Source organism: Coregonus clupeaformis, chromosome 30 (genome assembly GCF_020615455.1).
Source record: "Coregonus clupeaformis isolate EN_2021a chromosome 30, ASM2061545v1, whole genome shotgun sequence".
Lineage (NCBI taxonomy): Eukaryota > Metazoa > Chordata > Actinopteri > Salmoniformes > Salmonidae > Coregonus > Coregonus clupeaformis.
The window spans coordinates 20,116,111-20,135,929 of record NC_059221.1 but is presented as its reverse complement, the minus strand read 5'-3'; the positions used below and the strand labels follow the sequence as shown (position 1 = coordinate 20,135,929).

At 42.4% G+C, this 19,819-nt stretch overlaps 1 protein-coding gene across 4 annotated transcripts in view; it reads left to right on the top strand.

Moving 5' to 3' along the window:
• Window positions 1-13,613, top strand: part of LOC121545683 (DNA (cytosine-5)-methyltransferase 3A) — a 47,687-nt gene extending 34,074 nt beyond the window's left edge. The window contains exons 7-25 of one of the 4 annotated variants that reach the window (XM_041856432.1): window positions 5,351-5,410; window positions 6,653-6,720; window positions 7,446-7,595; window positions 8,254-8,331; window positions 8,432-8,584; window positions 8,679-8,786; window positions 9,045-9,180; window positions 9,444-9,563; window positions 9,688-9,729; window positions 9,853-9,932; window positions 10,096-10,208; window positions 10,316-10,584; window positions 10,788-10,933; window positions 11,085-11,175; window positions 11,610-11,758; window positions 11,938-12,023; window positions 12,186-12,255; window positions 12,481-12,599; window positions 12,876-13,613. In XM_041856432.1, the coding sequence (XP_041712366.1) occupies window positions 5,351-5,410; window positions 6,653-6,720; window positions 7,446-7,595; window positions 8,254-8,331; window positions 8,432-8,584; window positions 8,679-8,786; window positions 9,045-9,180; window positions 9,444-9,563; window positions 9,688-9,729; window positions 9,853-9,932; window positions 10,096-10,208; window positions 10,316-10,584; window positions 10,788-10,933; window positions 11,085-11,175; window positions 11,610-11,758; window positions 11,938-12,023; window positions 12,186-12,255; window positions 12,481-12,599; window positions 12,876-13,017 (2,180 nt within the window). In that variant the 3' untranslated portion in view covers window positions 13,018-13,613. The remainder of the gene's footprint in view (window positions 1-5,350; window positions 5,411-6,652; window positions 6,721-7,445; window positions 7,596-8,253; window positions 8,332-8,431; window positions 8,585-8,678; window positions 8,787-9,044; window positions 9,181-9,443; window positions 9,564-9,687; window positions 9,730-9,852; window positions 9,933-10,095; window positions 10,209-10,315; window positions 10,585-10,787; window positions 10,934-11,084; window positions 11,176-11,609; window positions 11,759-11,937; window positions 12,024-12,185; window positions 12,256-12,480; window positions 12,600-12,875) is intronic. The other 3 variants (XM_041856433.1, XM_041856434.1, XM_041856435.1) reach the window with 3 other exon arrangements.
• Window positions 13,614-19,819: the final 6,206 nt, after the last annotated feature.

The window sequence follows — 19,819 nt, the reverse complement described above, 5'->3', positions numbered from 1 at the left end:
GTACAGCTCCATTTTGGGTTAGAATTAGTTTGTGTGTGTACCGGTAAGCAGCTTATCAAGTGGATTAGCACATGAAAGGGTTTGCTAAAATGGGCTGAGTTGCTCAAGATGGCGGCAGCTCTCCATTGTTGGGGTAGGTTAGTGTAGCATGAGCATGCTTCAGGTTTGCATGTCTGTGGGTAGTATTATATAATGTTGGTTGTGTTAGTGTAATAGACAGAATAGACAGATTTATATTTTAGAGTGGGCAAAAACTATTGTTATTTAAAATAGATGGTATTATTATATAGGGCTAGCTATGATAACGTACCATACCATTGATTGGGAATGATTGGGAAAGGGGGTCAGTTTCAGAACTGAATGCGTTCAACCGAAATGTGGCTTCTGCATTTAACCCAACCCCTCTGAATCAGAGAGGTGCGGGGGCTGCCTTAATCGACATCCACGTCATCGGCGCCATTGGTTGAGTTAGAAGAACAACTACACTACAGACGGCTATATACAGTGGGGGAAAAAAGTATTTAGTCAGCCACCAATTGTGCAAGTTCTCCCACTTAAAAAGATGAGAGAGGCCTGTAATTTTCATCATAGGTACACGTCAACTATGACAGACAAAATGAGAAAAAAAAATCCAGAAAATCACATTATAGGATTTTTAATGAATTTATTTGCAAATTATGGTGGAAAATAAGTATTTGGTCAAAAACAAAAGTTTTGTCAATACTTTGTTATATACCCTTTGTTGGCAATGACACAGGTCAAACGTTTTCTGTAAGTCTTCACAAGGTTTTCACACACTGTTGCTGGTATTTTGGCCCATTCCTCCATGCAGATCTCCTCTAGAGCAGTGATGTTTTGGGGCTGTCGCTGGGCAACACGGACTTTCAACTCCCTCCAAAGATTTTCTATGGGGTTGAGATCTGGAGACTGGCTAGGCCACTCCAGGACCTTGAAATGCTTCTTACGAAGCCACTCCTTCGTTGCCCGGGCGGTGTGTTTGGGATCATTGTCATGCTGAAAGACCCAGCGACGTTTCATCTTCAATGCCCTTGCTGATGGAAGGAGGTTTTCCCTCAAAATCTCACGATACATGGCCCCATTCATTCTTTCCTTTACACGGATCAGTCGTCCTGGTCCCTTTGCAGAAAAACAGCCACAAAGCATGATGTTTCCACCCCCATGCTTCACAGTAGGTATGGTGTTCTTTGGATGCAACTCAGCATTCTTTGTCCTCCAAACACGACGAGTTGAGTTTTTACCAAAAAGTTCTATTTTGGTTTCATCTGACCATATGACATTCTCTCAATCCTCTTCTGGATCATCCAAATGCACTCTAGCAAACTTCAGACGGGCCTGGACATGTACTGGCTTAAGCAGGGGGACACGTCTGGCACTGCATGATTTGAGTTCCTGGCTGCGTAGTGTGTTACTGATGGTAGGCTTTGTTACTTTGGTCCCAGCTCTCTGCAGGTCATTCACTAGGTCCCCCCGTGTGGTTCCGGGATTTTTGCTCACCGTTCTTGTGATCATTTTGACCCCACGGGGTGAGATCTTGCGTGGAGCCCCAGATCGAGGGAGATTATCAGTGGTCTTGTATGTCTTCCATTTCCTAATAATTGCTCCCACAGTTGATTTCTTCAAACCAAGCTGCTTACCTATTGCAGATTCAGTCTTCCCAGCCTGGTGCAGGTCTACAATTTTGTTTCTGGTGTCCTTTGACAGCTCTTTGGTCTTGGCCATAGTGGAGTTTGGAACTGTGACTGTTTGAGGTTGTGGACAGGTGTCTTTTATACTGAAAACAAGTTCAAACAGGTGCCATTAATATAGGTAACAAGTGGAGGACAGAGGAGCCTCTTAAAGAAGAAGTTACAGGTCTGTGAGAGCCAGAAATCTTGCTTGTTTCTAGGTGACCAAATACTTATTTTCCACCATAATTTGCAAATAAATTCATTAAAAATCCTACAATGTGATTTTCTGGAATTTTGTTTCTCAATTTGTCTGTCATAGTTGACGTGTACCTATGATGAAAATTACAGGCCTCTCTCATCTTTTTAAGTGGGAGAACTTGCACAATTGGTTTCTGACTAAATACTTTTTTTCCCACTGTAGGTTTGCTAATACAGGACTAGTAAAGGCCCAGTACACTACTTTAGTGAAGAAGAAAAAATATCTAAATTATTATTATAATATATTATTTATTTTATTCCGATTTTTCAGGGAGTGCTGCAACACCCTCAGTACCCCTACTTCCGGCTACATATTTCAAAAGCAGTCAATGATCTCGGAGTCTCTGCATTTGAACTTTATGTTTATTGTGTTATAGCGTGATTATATAAGCAGAATTAAATATAATTCCAATGCAAGAACCCCAAAGAATGTTGCACCCTGGCCGATTTCAACTGCCCCCTTGGTCACTTTATCCTGGCGCCGGGCCTGGTGTGTGGTGCCATTATCATTGTCTAAGCATTGTCTGGTATGCACAAGCCTTGAGAGCAAAAGTGCATTTTGGCATGATACCCTACGCAGCACCAAAACAGCAAAAAGTTGAATGGCTTCCAATCGCATCATATAGTATGTTGTAGTTGTGGTGGCACATTACAGTAGTAAATGGCAGCCATACTCAACAGGCAGATAGTAGAATAATAGTATAATTGGTAGTGCATGGTCAGTTTTCCTCTTGTTATGTCATTCACTGACAGACCTTAAAGAGCTGTTTATAACCTGTCAGAAAATTCCAGTTGATCAACTAGCCCATGTTCACTAGGTAGGTTAATTAGGTTAACCAGCTATCTAAATCTTGTAGTTATCATGGCCAGATTACAGTGGGGAAAACAAGTATTTAGTCAGCCACCAATTGTGCAAGTTCTCCCACTTAAAAAGATGAGAGAGGCCTGTAATTGTCATCATAGGTACACGTCAACTATGACAGACAAATTGAGAATTTTTTTCCAGAAAATCACATTGTAGGATTTTTAATGAATTTATTTGCAAATTATGGTGGAAAATAAGTATTTGGTCACCTACAAACAAGCAAGATTTCTGGCTCTCACAGACCTGTAACTTCTTCTTTAAGAGGCTCCTCTGTCCTCCACTTGTTACCTATATTAATGGCACCTGTTTGAACTTGTTTTCAGTATAAAAGACACCTGTCCACAACCTCAAACAGTCACAGTTCCAAACTCCACTATGGCCAAGACCAAAGAGCTGTCAAAGGACACCAGAAACAAAATTGTAGACCTGCACCAGGCTGGGAAGACTGAATCTGCAATAGGTAAGCAGCTTGGTTTGAAGAAATCAACTGTGGGAGCAATTATTAGGAAATGGAAGACATACAAGACCACTGATAATCTCCCTCGATCTGGGGCTCCACGCAAGATCTCACCCCGTGGGGTCAAAATGATCACAAGAACGGTGAGCAAAAATCCCGGAACCACACGGGGGGACCTAGTGAATGACCTGCAGAGAGCTGGGACCAAAGTAACAAAGCCTACCATCAGTAACACACTACGCAGCCAGGAACTCAAATCATGCAGTGCCAGACGTGTCCCCCTGCTTAAGCCAGTACATGTCCAGGCCCGTCTGAAGTTTGCTAGAGTGCATTTGGATGATCCAGAAGAGGATTGAGAGAATGTCATATGGTCAGATGAAACCAAAATAGAACTTTTTGGTAAAAACTCAACTCGTCGTGTTTGGAGGACAAAGAATGCTGAGTTGCATCCAAAGAACACCATACCTACTGTGAAGCATGGCGGTGGAAACATCATGCTTTGGGGCTGTTTTTCTGCAAAGGGACCAGGACGACTGATCCATGTAAAGCAAAGAATGAATGGGGCCATGTATCATGAGATTTTGAGTGAAAACCTCCTTCCATCAGCAAGGGCATTGAAGATGAAACGTGGCTGGGTCTATCAGCATGACAATGATCCCAAACACACCGCCCGGGCAACGAAGGAGTGGCTTCGTAAGAAGCATTTCAAGGTCCTGGATTGGCCTAGCCAGTCTCCAGATCTCAACCCCATAGAAAATCTTTGGAGGGAGTTGAAAGTCTGTGTTGCCCAGCGACAGCCCCAAAACATCACTGCTCTAGAAGAGATCACTCCCGAGTGGCGCAGTGGTCTAAGGCACTGCAGCGCAGTGCTAGCTGTGCCACTAGAGATCCTGGTTCGAATCCAGGCTCTGTCGTAGCTGGCGCGACCGGGAGACCCATGGGGCGGCGCGCAATTGGCCCAGCGTCGTCCAGGGTAGGGGAGGGAATGTCCGGCAGGGATGTAGCTCAGTTGATAGAGCATGGCGTTTGTAACACCAGGGTTGTGGGTTCGATTCCCACAGGGGGTAGGAAAAAATGTATGCATTCACTAACTGTAAGTCGCTCTGGATAAGAGCGTCTGCTAAATGACTAAAATGTAAATGTAAATCTGCATGGAGGAATGGGCCAAAATACCAGCAACAGTGTGTGAAAACCTTGTGAAGACTTACAGAAAACGTTTGACCTGTGTCATTGCCAACAAAGGGTATATAACAAAGTATTAAGAAACTTTTGTTATTGACCAAATACTTATTTTCCACCATAATTTGCAAATAAATTCATTAAAAATCCTACAATGTGATTTTCTGGATTTTTTCCCCTCATTTTGTCTGTCATAGTTGACGTGTACCTATGATGAAAATTACAGGCCTCTCTCATCTTTTTAAGTGGAAGAACTTGCACAATTGGTGGCTGACTAAATACTTTTTTCCCCCACTGTATGTACCCATGGGAGCCTCGACCCCCCAGGGGGCCCTCATCAATTTTGTTGAGTCATTCAGGTATCATATGAACACACATAAGACATGGCAAAATGTGTAGAATTGCAGGAATTTAGCTAGAAAACTGCAAACAAATTATCTCCGCCCCATGGCAAAATGTATAGAATTGCAGAAAATGTGTTTATAAATGGCAAAATGTTTATTCCGCCAACAAGGGGTGTGAACAGTTTGGGGTTGCATGTGTCGTGAGGTGAGGGTTTGTTACTACGTTGATAAGTTACAATAATTATATGGACCTTTGCCACCTAGGAAATGTCCCACTGGGCACAGATGTCAATTCAACGTATATTCTATGTTGGTTCAACATAATTTCATTGAAATGACATGGAAACAACATTGATTCAACTGTGGGTTGTGTGACCGGACCATCTTAAATAGTAGTTGAGTAACCCTGGTATATGGGTTGGAGTCTAGCTATACCTACAGTATCCTTAATGATAACCTAAATCTAATCTTACACTGTCCATTGATTCTCTCAGTGTTTCACATACTTCTATCACAGGATCCCTGTTAATAATGGAAGCATTAATGTGTTGTTTTCCAGAGGTGAATTACCTTAATGGGACAGTGAAGCCATGCACAGTGCAGCTGCAGAAGATAATCAGTAAGAAAAGATATTGATAGTTAGTGAAGATGATCATTGGTATTCATCTATATCACTTAAGGCCAGTCACCACAGGCTAAAATGACATTTTTGCATCTACTCGTCAATTTAGAGAGCTTTGGGTATCTTTGTCCATTAATATTAGTATCTTCAAAAAGCAAAACATTAAAATGTCAAAAATTTGATGGAAATGTTTCATGAATTGTAACCACTTTTAAATGGTCATACATCCAAAATTTCAAAGCTCACTACATTGAATCACACATAATTTAAAAGCCCATTTCATAGAGAATGTTACAAACTGGACTATATGTAGTAACTTACGGTGATTGGGTCTAAATAGGTGTTTGGCATTTGGTAGTTTAAATTCATTGTAAGTTTGTCTTTAACTGCTATTTCCAGAAAGTCAGACTCTTCCCACACGTCAACACATTTTTCTCAGCCTCAGAAGCATCTTTATTCATCAAATTTGTTGTGGTTATCCTTAGACGTATTTTCCAGACTTATACATAGGGAATTGTTGATATGTTATCAAGTTTTTATTCTAGATGACATTTTATTGAAAAACAAACAAATCTATTTAGTATTTTACAGATAGAAATATGAAAAAGGTATTGATCCACAATCTGCTATGTGTAAGTCAGCTCCTGGAGGGCATTGACTAAATGAAACCAAAATATTTGGGCTGACTTCATCCAGTGTCCAGAAAATTGGATTTGCGTGATATGCAAATATGCATGTTTAATGACATTTACTGAATTTGCATATTTCTGTACGATATTTCAGAAACATTTTAATATAAAAAAGTATTATATTTGTGTCCACATTCAACTGGTAAAAGTTGATTGTGATATGATTAAGGGGAACAAAATACCCTATTAGGGTGTGGTGCCTGGCCTTAAACTCAATTGAATTGATGTACAGGTGACACATTACCAGAGAATGCTTAACAATCCGCCTACTGAGCCTTCCATGGTTGGGGTAAAGTCAATTGCATTTCAGTTCAGTCAATGCAGGAAGTATACTGAAATTCCAAATCCAATTTTCCTCAATGCTTTTCAATGAGAAAAAAAGTGTAATTGTAATTTCAGTTTACTTCCTGAATTGACATGAAATTGACCCCAACCCTGTCTTTTTACTTATCTATCCGCTGTCTTTTCACCTTTGGACAATTTCAGGCAAAACTCTAGTATTTTCTGCAACAAAACATTGCTTTGGTTTCTATGATACTTGTTTATGTAGATGAGCCAAAGAATGAGGACGATACTGTGTTCGTTGAGGACAACGTCATTTGGACAAATACTATGGAGGTAATGTTTTTTATAATTTTGTTGATGTCTTTTTTGTACTACATTTCATGTCTAGTAGTGAACCAATTCAACAAATATGGTAACTTAAGATTTAACTAAGAGGGACGTTATTGTTTTCTTGTGACGCATAACAGAGCTTTCCTGTAAAAGACAGACATACTGTAGATATTGTCGCCTATGTTTGTTTTTAACATGTTCTTACCTTGCTATAGTGGGGGTGTGACAGATGAAACCCAAAATAAACTGCACGTGACAACACCTGACAATGGAAACAATATCATTCTTTGAAATCAAACAAAGCAAAACATGCATGGATCTTTTGCATGTCTCCAAAGCTTGACATTATGACAAACCTCTCTATACAGGTTTTGTGAAATAAGAGTCACTAGTATGCTTGGCTTTGCTGTTGCTTGTGCAATCATCCATTCTCTATGATTTGAAATCATTTTTATTAAAACCTTAAATGCTTAGGACAAGTTCATACTAGCATCTCACCCGTGTCTAACAAACTAACCTTGCTAGTAGCTTTTGTATCCTCTCCTTTATTTTTCTTCTTCTTCTTCTTTTCTCACGTGGGTCTACTTTATGGTTGGTAGTCGTAGCAATTCTTGGATGTGAGTGCATGAGTGGGTGTGCGTGCGCTTGTGCCCACGTGTTTGCGTGTGCTTGTACAATGTATGTGTGTAGTGTGCGTAATGGGTGTGTGCATGTGTGTTGTCCCTCAGGGCACCATTAGGGGCATTTATGGTTGGGAGAGCAGCTTACGCCAGAAGCCACAGGCGCGCACTGTGTTTCAGGCTGGTGCGGGCACCTGGGCCAAGCCACAGGCTCTTGACAACGACAGCAAAAAGGACCAGGAGTCCGAGGCTGCATCGGTAGGTACTCTCAGAACTCCTACCAGTGATGGCTGGTGTGTTGGGATATCGGAGGACGGGCACATTGTAATGACTAGAATTGAAACCCTGTGTTTGATACCGTTCCATTCATTCTATTCCAGCCATTACAATGAGTCCATCCTCCTATATCTCCGCCCACCAGCCTCCTGTGGCTCCTCCACTTGAGGGGAGCCCTTCTGACCTCTGGCGAATGGGACAATGAAAGACGCAGCATAATTAAAACTCAAGAAAACCTATATTTTGCTTTAAAGCTGTGCGTGGCTGTCAACGACACGTCATTCTTTCTGTGCATGGCTCTTGTGATTTGCTTCTAACCTTCTAATTTCCTTTTTAACCCTTTATATGGACTTACGTGGTCTCCCATTTTCTTAACTCATTCTCACTGCTCTGAAATTGCGTTGCTTAAATTAATGTTGACAAAAACTGACAAACCTTGCAAACAAAGGGCCATAGTTGCCTATTACATGGAAAGAAGGATATGTACAATTGTAGTCACCCATAAGACAACCTTTCAAGTGTCTTTGTTTACATTTTCAGGTTCATCAGATATCAGTGGATGTGTTCGTCACTGTCTTCAGGCATGGCATTGTCAACTATTTTATCTCTGTATTCAAGTATAAATATTTTTGACTTTCAGCCCCCGAAGAAGGAGAATCATACATCCAATGTGTCTACACCGAGCTCCAGGGGAGCAAAGAAGGGCATTGATTACCAGGTTCCTACTTTCACAAATATTTGCTATGCATGCCAACATGCTTCCTTATCATATAAACCCATGTGATTAACCCTCCATCTCCCTGGTTTTCACCCTGTAGGATGGGAAGGGTTTCCCCACTGGAGATCTGGTGTGGGGAAAGGTGAAGGGCTTCTCCTGGTGGCCTGGGCTCGTGGTGCTCTGGAAGTCCAACAAGGCACCACCTGTATCCATGCGCCGGGTAGAGTGGTTCGGAGACGGCATGTTTTCCGAGGTGTGGACTTGACTTGACTCATTGTAAATAGCAAGATTGACCTGCAACACAGATTGGTGTTTGATCTAAATGTTTCCTTTGTTTTGTGTTGCAGATCTATACAGAGAGACTTCTGCGTTTTGCAGCTTTTTCAAAGTGCTTCTGCAAGAATTCCTATGCCAGCTTGCCCACCTACAAAGATGCCATCTACCAGGTCCTTGAGGTGGGACATGAATGCTATTATCTATCACTATCTTAACATTTTAATGTACAACTCTGTAATATACTAGCCTGGTCCCAGATCTGTTTGTGCTGTCTTTCCAACTCAACTTGCATGGTCTTTGCGTGACATTGGCAAGACAGCGCAAACAGATTTGAACTATGCTAGTACTGCACTGTTACATCCCCATATATCACAACATTCCATGCTGTATAATACCACAAAGCACCACATCACCACTCATATTTCATGTCAATGCAGTTGGCTGGTGAGCGCTGTGAGAAGTCCTTTCTTGCAGCGGGGAATAAGCAGGAGTTGCTTAGGTTGATGCTGGACTGGGCCCACAGTGGATTCCTGCCCACTGGACCAGATGGGTTCAACCCCCCACCCCCTGCAGGTATGTGTGGTTTAGACTGAAGTTGCCCCTCGACACTGATCTTGGGTCAGTTTAGCATTTCCCCCACTAATGATAAGGTTAGGATTGGGGAGGGGAAGCTGATCCTAGATCTGTACATAGGGGAAATTTCACCCCGGAACGCTTTGTGTTCTTTCATTATATTTCCACAACAGGGTAACACTTATACCTGTGTAGTAACACTGTAGGTACACTAGTAACAACAGGTGTTCTCATTTTCCTTTGATTTTGTTTAATTCCCAAAGATGCCAAAGACTCAAAGGCAGAATCTTCAGATTCGCCTCTGGCAGACTACCAGCCCCCAGCTAAGAGGAAGTATGTGAACAAGAACAGACCATCCTATGGGAGTCAGAGCTACAGCAGAGGTAAGCCCTACACCCACAGCAATCCAGATTCATTAATACATGTATAAGGGCCGTTTTTCTAGTTACTCTGTCACTATAGAATGATATTTGCATCAATTAAATTCCTTTCTTTTGTGGTTCACAGAGGCAATGGTGCAAGAGGTTAAGAAAGGCAAACATATTAAAGGTATTTAACATTCTTTCCACTGTAATTGTACTTTTTTGCTCTCTATTTCTCTGCACTTTTGAAAAATAGCATATAATGGAATCAGTCATTTTACTAATGTATACAATTCCTTCTTCACCTCAGAATTCTGTTTATCATGTGGAACCCCCCACATCCACACCTTCCACCCACTGTTTGAAGGGAGTCTTTGCCTGAAGTGCAAGGTAAACTAACTACATCTTCTCATTCATTTAATGACTGTTCAGTTTATTTATGCAAATGTATTCCACGTAGACATGTTAGATCATGTCTGCTTATCATCTGAAAGATTGTTGACATGAATGACCTTCGTCCCCATGGTAAATCTGTCCCTCCTAACCTTTGCAGGAGAACTTTATTGAGACTTTGTACAGATACGACGAAGATGGCTACCAGTCCTACTGCACGGTTTGTTGTGCTGGCCAAGAGGTCATTCTGTGTGGCAATGCCAGCTGCTGCAGGTAAGCAATGCTCAAGATTACACTTTCCCCTCTCTTTTCTTTCACTCCCATTTCCTCTTTCACATGCTTATCCTCTCTGTTGTTCGCTCTCTCTCTTCCTCTCTCAGGTGTTTCTGTAAGGACTGCCTGAATATTTTGGTTGGCGATGGAACCTTTGACAAGCTGAAGGATGTTGACCCATGGAGCTGCTTCATGTGCTTACCATCCCAGTGCAACGGATCACTCAAGCTGCGAACTGACTGGAGCGTGCGAGTGCAAGAGTTTTTCGTGAACAACAGTGCTCTAGAGTTTGAACCCCACCGAGTGTATCCCTCCATCCCTGCCCATCAACGCAGACCCATCAGGGTGTTGTCTCTCTTTGATGGGATTGCCACAGGTTTGTACATTCTCAATATGGGCTTTCATTTTTCTTTGGGAGATAGTTGTAGATAAGTGATTTTGATGTGTTTTATGAGACTGCAATGGCATCTGTTTCTTCTGTATTCTGGCAAGTTACTGTGTGCAGAAAGGTCAGGGTTTGGTCGTTTTGGTTTGTGTGTCAGTGACTGATCATTTTCTATGTCCATTGTGCTCTTGCAGGGTACCTTGTGCTCAAAGACCTGGGCTTCATCGTAGAACGCTACATTGCCTCTGAGATCTGTGGGGACTCGATCGCTGTGGGTATGATCAAACACGAGGGCAAGATAGAGCATATCAATGACGTACGCACCATCACCAGGAAACACGTGAGTTCAGCATACACACACACATTCATGTTCAAACAAATTACAACACACCCACCAACACACACACACACACACACACACACACACACACACAAACACACTTATGATCATTCTCTAACCTGTGTGTGTCTGTGTGTTTGCTGTGTTTCAGCTGGCTGAATGGGGTCCCTTTGACCTCCTGATTGGAGGAAGCCCCTGCAACGACCTGGCCTGCGTCAACCCTGCTCGGAAGGGCTTATTTGGTAAGGAACCTCCTGACTTCAAAGTAAATGGAGTGTTTCTACTAGACCAGTGGTTCTCAAACCTCTCCTCGGGGACCCCCAGCCGTTCCATGTATTTGATCTATTCCAGAGCTAGCACACTTAATTCAACTTGTTAACTAATCATCAAGCCCTTGGATAGTTGAATCGGGTGAGCTAGTTCAGGGCTACAGCAGAATTGTGAAACTTCTGAGGTAGGAGTAGAGGTTTAAGAACCACTGTACTAGACAATGTAGAGAGCTAATGTCTGGAGAACTTTTATCAAGTCTGTTATCACATTGTTTTATCAGCAGTTAACAGGGTAGCCTACTGTTACATGCACGTGTCTGTACACGCTAACCTATCCATTGGCCTATTAAATGGGTTTACATGGGTTTTAATGGTGTTTCATTGGTTTTCTCTGTCTCTGTTTCCAGAGGGCACAGGCAGGCTGTTCTTTGAATATTACAGGATGCTGAACATGATGAGGCCAAAGGAAGATGATGACCGTCCGTTCTTCTGGCTCTTTGAAAATGTGGTGGCCATGCGCGGTCATGACCTGGCCGACATCTGTCGTTTTCTTGAGGTAAAGATACTAGCAGCTATTTCATGGTCAACGAGGCCTCTCGCTCTCCCTCTTTCTTTCTCTCTCTTTCTTTAACTCTCTTGCTCTTTCTCACTCTCTCTCCCTGGTCAAGAGATTTGGGCGGTATGTTTGCATCTTTATTTCATTATTACTAATAATCTCATCCCATCTGTTTCCAGTGTAATCCCATCCTAATAGATGCAGTAAAAGTGAGCCCAGCTCACAGAGCTCGCTACTTCTGGGGAAACCTCCCTGGCATGAACAGGTAAACATATATACGACTAACACATAGACACATCCCCATACACCTTCACACATTCCTACTGATAAGCACTAACACATGCACTTTCAATGTCATCTTGTTTTTCATATGTTCAACTCATCTACATGTGATAGTTCACTCGTCTGTATGTGTTTCTCTCCTTAGACCTCTAGCTACCTCTCTGGATGATAAGGTGAACCTGCAGGATTGTCTGGAGCCTGGACGCACGGCCAAGGTAGACTGATAAGCTCTTGCTTCTAGATTTTCTTATAATTCAGTTCAGCCATCAGCACTTTACTGGCAAGAGGTTGAAGTTAAAAGGTTGATGTTTAGGTTACTTCTAATGTATATTTTCTTATTTATGAATGAGTTTCTAGCATCAGATGTGATTGGTGAGTATGTCCATATTTAAAATATGGTTCAAGATGTGATTGTTATCTGTCTGTTCGTTCCCTTCCAGTATAACAAAGTTCGTACCATCACTACCAAGTCCAACTCCATCAGACAGGGGAAGATGGGACCCCTACCTGTCGACTTTAATGGCAAGGAGGACTACCTTTGGTGCACAGAGATGGAGAAGTAAGTATTTTATATTGAGAGTAAAAGGGTAGGGTTGGAACAGCATAGAATATAGAAGTGATCACAGTGTAATTACATTGTTTTAAAGTTTTATAGTTATCATTATTCCTATACTGTGACTGATCATGGATACTGCTCTCTTGTAAAAGTCAATGTACTTACAGTGTGGAAGTTAAGTGAATGTAATCTGTAATTTCTGCTACAAATACACTTACCCTCAGGTTGTTTTGACATTGTTCTAACATTTTCCATGTTATGTGATTGACCTTCCTGCAGGATCTTTGGCTTTCCCAAGCATTACACTGATGTCAACAACATGGGTCGGAGCCAGCGGCAGAAAGTACTGGGCCGATCATGGAGTGTACCAGTTATCCGGCACCTCTTTGCTCCACTCAAGGATTACTTTGCCTGTGAGTAGGGACTCCACATTCCTGTGTGCTGCACTGTCGTCAACAACAACAGCAACATGAAATAGCTGATTAATGGAGCGCGGAGGGTAAAAACAGTATCATTATCCTGCCCTGCTTTTTAGTGAACGGAACTATCCTGTGTTTCTCAGACTGACCTCACAGAATCATCTTAATATTTTTATCACTGGCTGTATTGACTGTTTTATTAGGTTTTAGATCATGAGCACCTGTTTCAATGCAGTGTGGTCATATGATCATAATATTCCCAGAATGCACTGACACTTTTTGGTTCTTTCAGTTTGTCTGGAGTAGTTCACGTTTATCTATCATTTATTTGATGTTTGGTTTTGTCAACATTTGGTCAATGATGGTGAGATCAGACCTCAAACCCTGCCCACTATCTACCTCAATACTAATCTGTGATCGGTCTGACATCTGCAGAAACACAGTTTTATCTCTATTTAATGTAATGATTTTTTATCATTTATTTTATATTTGAATGTTACAAATAGTCAGATAAATCATGTTCACTTGTAATTATGTGAATAAACCTTCTAATGTTTTGTTACATGTTTGGAAAAAAAGATCTTCCAAGAGAATTAAAGATCAGAAACTCAGATTCAAACCAAGGCAGAAAATGTGCCTTGATTGTTTGTTTGTATTTTACCTTGGACAATATTCACCATGGTTACAGTCTGTGTGGTGCTATGTTCGGAAATTTAATTATATTATTGTCAGAAACTATAGGCAGGTTTCCATTGACACAGGTTCATTCGACAAAAGCAATGTTGCAAAAAAAAAACATTGCCACATGTATAATGGAAACGGATGGATTTTTATGTGGATTTTTATTTTGTCTTACGAATAAATTATGATTGCTGAATAATTTTGAAGGTAGGCCTACGCAGGGCATTTGATGTTATCACGTAACTATAAAGCTCCACTCCACATTTAATTCTAAATGCCTACTGCTTACAAAATCCATTTATTCAACTATAAAAAATAATGTTTCTTTGCAGGATGTCCCCTTTGAAGAACCCCTTTTGGTTCCAGGTAGAACCCTTTTGGGTTCCATGTAGAACCATTTCCACAGAGGGTTCTACGTGGATCCAAAAAGGGTTCTCCTATGGGGACTGCCGCAGAACCCTTTTTTCTAAGAGTTTACAGGCTGTCGCCACTTTACTCATGCACAATTTGCCAATTTTACCGCATCATTTTATTCGACATTCTAGGTTTTTATGAAAAAGTGTTTTTTTAAGGGGTGACGTCATTACGTCCAGCTGTTTTCATCTACACAAGACAGTTGAATGCAAACTTTTTAAATGTCGACAAAAAGATCACTGTATACGTTTATGGAGGCATAGTTATTATCTCACTTGTTAGAACATGCCATTTATAGGCTTTACTTTAGGTGATATAGTCAAGCATGTGAATGCTATATGTACATGCTATGGGAGGGGCGACAGGTAGCTTAGTGGGTAAGAGCGTTGTGCCAGTAACCGAAAGGTCGCTGGTTCTAATCCCCGAGCCGACTAGGTGAAAAATCTGTCGATGTGCCCTTAAGCAAGGCACTTAACCTTAATTGCTTCTGTAAGTCGCTCTGGATAAGAGCGTCTGCTAAATGACGTGAGTACATGCATGCTTTTTCTCTTCAAAGAAAAAGTTGCTGAAACCAGTCCTTACAACTTTGATTTAAATAGTAAGATGTGTGCCTTCTCCCTGTCTTGGAGCAATGGGGAGAAGAACGGTTGTAATCGCAATTGCCCAGTAAACAACTGTTAAAACCTAGATACAATACACGTAGAACTATTTTTCTTTTATTATTATTATTAATTCTTCAATATTTTAAAGGGAGCTGGACAAAGCTCTGAGGAAAGGAGTACATCATCAATGTTTTCACGTAATTGTTTCAGTAAAACAGACAGGCAGCGTGTAAGTCTTTAAAGTGGGCACCTTTTCTGAAAGCAACTGTTTCAGAAAAGGTGTATGTATGTTCATGGAGTGTTGATGAAGGTCACATGGAGGGTCTAGTCATAACATACCCACTTCAGTTTCATGCATGTGTGTGACGTGTGTTGTTATGACAGGTGATCTGTATGTTAAATTGAAGTTATGTTTTTAACTGCAGTGTTCTGTTCATCTCGCTCTCAACAAGTTTGTTGATGATACCACAACACAACCAGCTTTCATCAAAAACTTGAAGCTACGCTACATTCTAAAATCATAAGTACTGTTTGTCATTTGGGGTTATTGAGATTTTGAACTCATTATCAGTTTGGAACCCTTGTTCCCCTCCACCAGCATACCTTCCTCTCGAACTGTATGAAGTGTGTCAGTGTGGTGACTGACATCCAACTTATCTCAACTCAGAGGCAGAACAGATACTGTATACCAAATGTGTTTTTCTTGCCATTTCTATTTTTAATAAGCAGAACCAGGTGAACACCGTCTGGACAGTGATTTACATAGGATACTGGCCTTATGAATTGTTTTTTTAAATGAAACAAAAGGAATGAAAAATATTGTTCTGTGTACTGTATGTTTCGATAATACTTTAATAACAATACCTTAAATATGATGTTATTAGGGTCATCACTAGACTCCTATTGGTGCTATATTATTGTTCAATTGTTTTCTAATTTTCATATTTTTTTGCATGGTATGTTAATATTGAGTCAGGCTGTATATAACATGTTTAGCTGTCCACAGGCTTGTTTAATGTATAGTTGTCATAGTCTCATAACCCCATGTAAAGCTTTTGTCCCAAGTCTATGATCATGTTAGAGATGAGAAATAAACTGCCCTAATTGTATTATTTGTACTTCGTCTGTGTTGTTGTCAGTCTGTCAATTGATTGATATATTATACTGTGAATACTGTGTGCCTGGTTTGTGTGTGTGTGTGTGTGTGTGTGTGTGTGTGTGTGTGTGTGTGTGTGTGTGTGTGTGTGTGTGTGTGTGTGTGTGTGTGTGTGTGTGTGTGTGTGTGTGTGTGTTTGTGTGTGTGTGTGTGAGAGAGCTTGTGGGTGGTCTCTGGCAAGCTTTTGACAATAATACAATAGGTGATGCATACTATTGCTGAAATTGTGGAAGTGTCTGTAAATTAAACAGGTCATGGGTCAGGTGGTAAAAAAAAAAAAACATGAGTGGTCGTGCAGAGGTGGCTTGAAGGGAGAAAATGGCGGAAGTGGATGATCTGTTTGATCTGTTTGAACCAGATTGCGTGTCGAGTGGAGATGAGAGAGAATAATTGTATTACAGTGGCGAATGCCAAATGAAATAAGAGAAGAAAAGTGATAGTGGAAACTAGTAAATCCAAGCCTAGTTCTGATTCTTTTTTGGTCAAAGTGAGGGTTTTGGATCAATGTTGTTACCTTGGAGATCTGATTAAAGCCCCTATAAATATTGTGGATGCGTTGGATGAGGTGGCGTCCATGAGAGTAACGAGAAATGGGCTTATTTTGTTTTTTTTGTGTATCTGCGCCTCAAGAAGATGTCGGATTGGAATGTGTCGGGTGTGGATCTTCGAAGCAGAGCGCCTAACAAGGGGTGGCGCTAGAAGTAAACGCAAAGGATATATGTGAAGGATAGCATCAAGTGGTTGGTGCACACCGACTGACCCGCATGGTTTTTTGATGAAGAGTCTCTCCCTTCTCACGTGTATTTGGGTTTTATGACATACCCTGTGAGAGCCTTTGTGCCCAAGCCCATGCAGTGTGATAGATGCAAAATATTTGGTCATGTGTCAAGTGTATGTAGACGGGAGGGGTATCGTATGCCAGCTGAGCCTAAATGCTGCAATTGTGGTGGTGAACATGCACCCAAATGTCTGAAGTGTCCTGTTAGGGTGAAGGAGGCGGAGGTGGTAAGAATAAGGGCTGTCCAGCATGTCTCATATGTAGAGGCGGTGAGAAGAGTGGAAGAAAGGAGTGAAGTTGAAGAAATAATGGTAGTAGGAGTAGAGACACTACTCACTCTGCCCCTACTCAGATGGTAATGTGCCGTCGCAACCTTCGCTCTCTCTCTCCCGCTACTCTCTCCTCTTCCATCCTATCATCTCTTCCCTATGCTAAATCCTTCTCCCTCCAATCTCCTGATTATGCCTCCTCAACCCTCCTATCTTCCCTCTCTGAATCATTTGACTCTCTATGTCCCCTATCCTCCCGGCCGGCTCGGTCCTCCCCTCCTGCTCCGTGGCTTGACGATTCATTGCGAGCTCACAGAACAGGGCTCCGGGCAGCCAAGCGGAAATGGAGGAAGACTAGACTCCCTGCGGACCTGTCATCTTTTCACTCCCTCCTCTCTACATTATCTTTGTCCGTTTCTGCTGCTAAAGCCACTTTCTACCACTCTAAATTTCAAGCCTCTGCCTCTAACCCTAGGAAGCTCTTTGCCACCTTCTCCTCCCTGCTGAATCCTCCTCCCCCTCCCTCCTCCCTCTCTGTGGATGACTTCGTAAACCATTTTGAAAAGAAGGTTGACGACATCCGATCCTCATTTATTAAGTCAAATGACACCGCTGGTCCTGCTCACACTGCCCTACCCTATGCTTTGACTTTTTTCTCCCCTCTCTCTCCAGATGAAATCTTGCGACTTGTGACGGCCGGCCGCCCAACAACCTGCCCGCTTGACCCTATCCCCTCCTCTCTTCTCCAGACCATTTCCGGAGACCTTCTCCCTTACCTCACCTCGCTCATCAACTCATCCTTGTCCGCTGGCTATGTCCCTTCCATCTTCAAGAAAGCGAGAGTTGCACCCCTCCTCAAAAAACCTGCACTCGATCCCTCCGATGTGAACAACTACAGACCAGTATCCCTTCTTTCTTTTCTCTCCAAAACTCTTGAGCGTGCCGTCTATAGCCAACTCTCCTGCTATCTCTCTCAGAATTACCTTCTTGATCCAAACCAGTCAGGTTTCAAGACTGGTCATTCAACTGAGACTGCTCTTCTCTGTGTCACGGAGGCTCTCCGCACTGCTAAAGCTAACTCTCTCCTCTGCTCTCATCCTTCTAGACCTATCAGCTGCCTTTGATACTGTGAATCATCAGATCCTCCTCTCCACCCTCTCCGAGTTGGGCATCTCCGGCGCGGCTCACTCTTGGATTGCGTCCTACCTGACAGGTCGCTCCTACCAGGTGGCATGGCGAGAATCTGTCTCCGCACCACGTGCTCTCACCACTGGTGTCCCCCAGGGCTCAGTTCTAGGCCCTCTCCTATTCTCTCTATACACCAAGTCACTTGGCTCTGTCATATCCTCACATGGTCTCTCCTATCATTGCTACGCAGATGACACACAATTAATCTTCTCTTTTCCCCCTTCTGATAACAATCAATCAATCAATCAATTTTATTTTATATAGCCCTTCTTACATCAGCTAATATCTCGAAGTGCTGTACAGAAACCCAGCCTAAAACCCCAAACAGCTAGTAATGCAGGTGTAGAAGCAAATAACCAGGTGGCGAATCGCATCTCTGCATGTCTGGCAGACATATCAGTGTGGAAGTCAGATCACCACCTCAAGCTGAACCTCGGCAAGACGGAGCTGCTCTTCCTCCCGGGGAAGGACTGCCCGCTCCATGATCTCGCCATCACGGTTGACAACTCTGTTGTGTCCTCCTCCCAGAGTGCAAAGAACCTTGGCGTGACCCTGGACAACACCCTGTCATTCTCCGCTAACATCAAAGCGGTGACCTGATCCTGTAAATTCATGCTCTACAACATTCGCAGAGTACAACCCTACCTTACACAGGAAGCGGCACAGGTCCTAATCCAGGCACTTGTCATCTCCCGTCTGGATTACTGCAACTCGCTGTTGGCTGGGCTCCCTGCCTGTGCCATTAAACCCCTACAACTCATCCAGAACGCTGCAGCCCGTCTGGTGTTCAACCTTCCCAAGTTCTCTCACGTCACCCCATTCCTCCGCACACTCCACTGGCTTCCAGTTGAAGCTCGCATCTGCTACAAGACCATGGTGCTTGCCTACGGAGCTGTGAGGGGAACGTCACCTCCTTACCTTCAGGCTCTGGTCAGTACCTACACCCAAATGAGGGCATTGCGTTCTTCCACCTCTGGCCTGCTGGTCCCCCTACCTCTGCGGAAGCACAGTTCCCGCTCAGCCCAGACAAAACTGTTCGCTGCTCTGGTACCCCAATGGTGGAACAAGCTCCCTCACGACGCCAGGTCAGCGGAGTCACTGACCACCTTCCGGAGACACTTGAAACCCTACCTCTTTAAGGAATACCTGGGATAGTATAAAAGTAATCCTTCTACCCCCACCCCCCACCCCACAAAAATAAATAAATAAAATAAAAAACAAATATATGTATAAAACAAATGAAAATTAAAAATATACTCTAAAAATATAAAAGTAAAAATATATATATATTTTAAAAATATATATATCTATTGCAGAGTGGTTGTCCCACTGGCTATCATAAGGTGAATGCACCAATTTGTAAGTCGCTCTGGATAAGAGCGTCTGCTAAATGACGTAAACGTAAATGTAGACACCAGATAATATTCCTTGTCAACAGAGGGATCCTGACATATTGCATGTTAAAGAAGGTGGACTTTGTAGCGTTTATTGCATTGGTTATCAACTGCACAGCGCAAACAGAGGAAATCTGAGAAAATAGGCATCATTGTAGTGCGGCTGTGTTTTTTGGTACTCATAGATTTTACAGCAGAGGCATTATAAAGAAGTCTGTCGATGAATGCTCCGTCCTCACAGGCACCTGAGCCTATTAAGGGATGTGATTTGAACTGTTACTGAAAGAGTGAGATGTTTTTTTTTTATCCCTCTCTCCCCTCT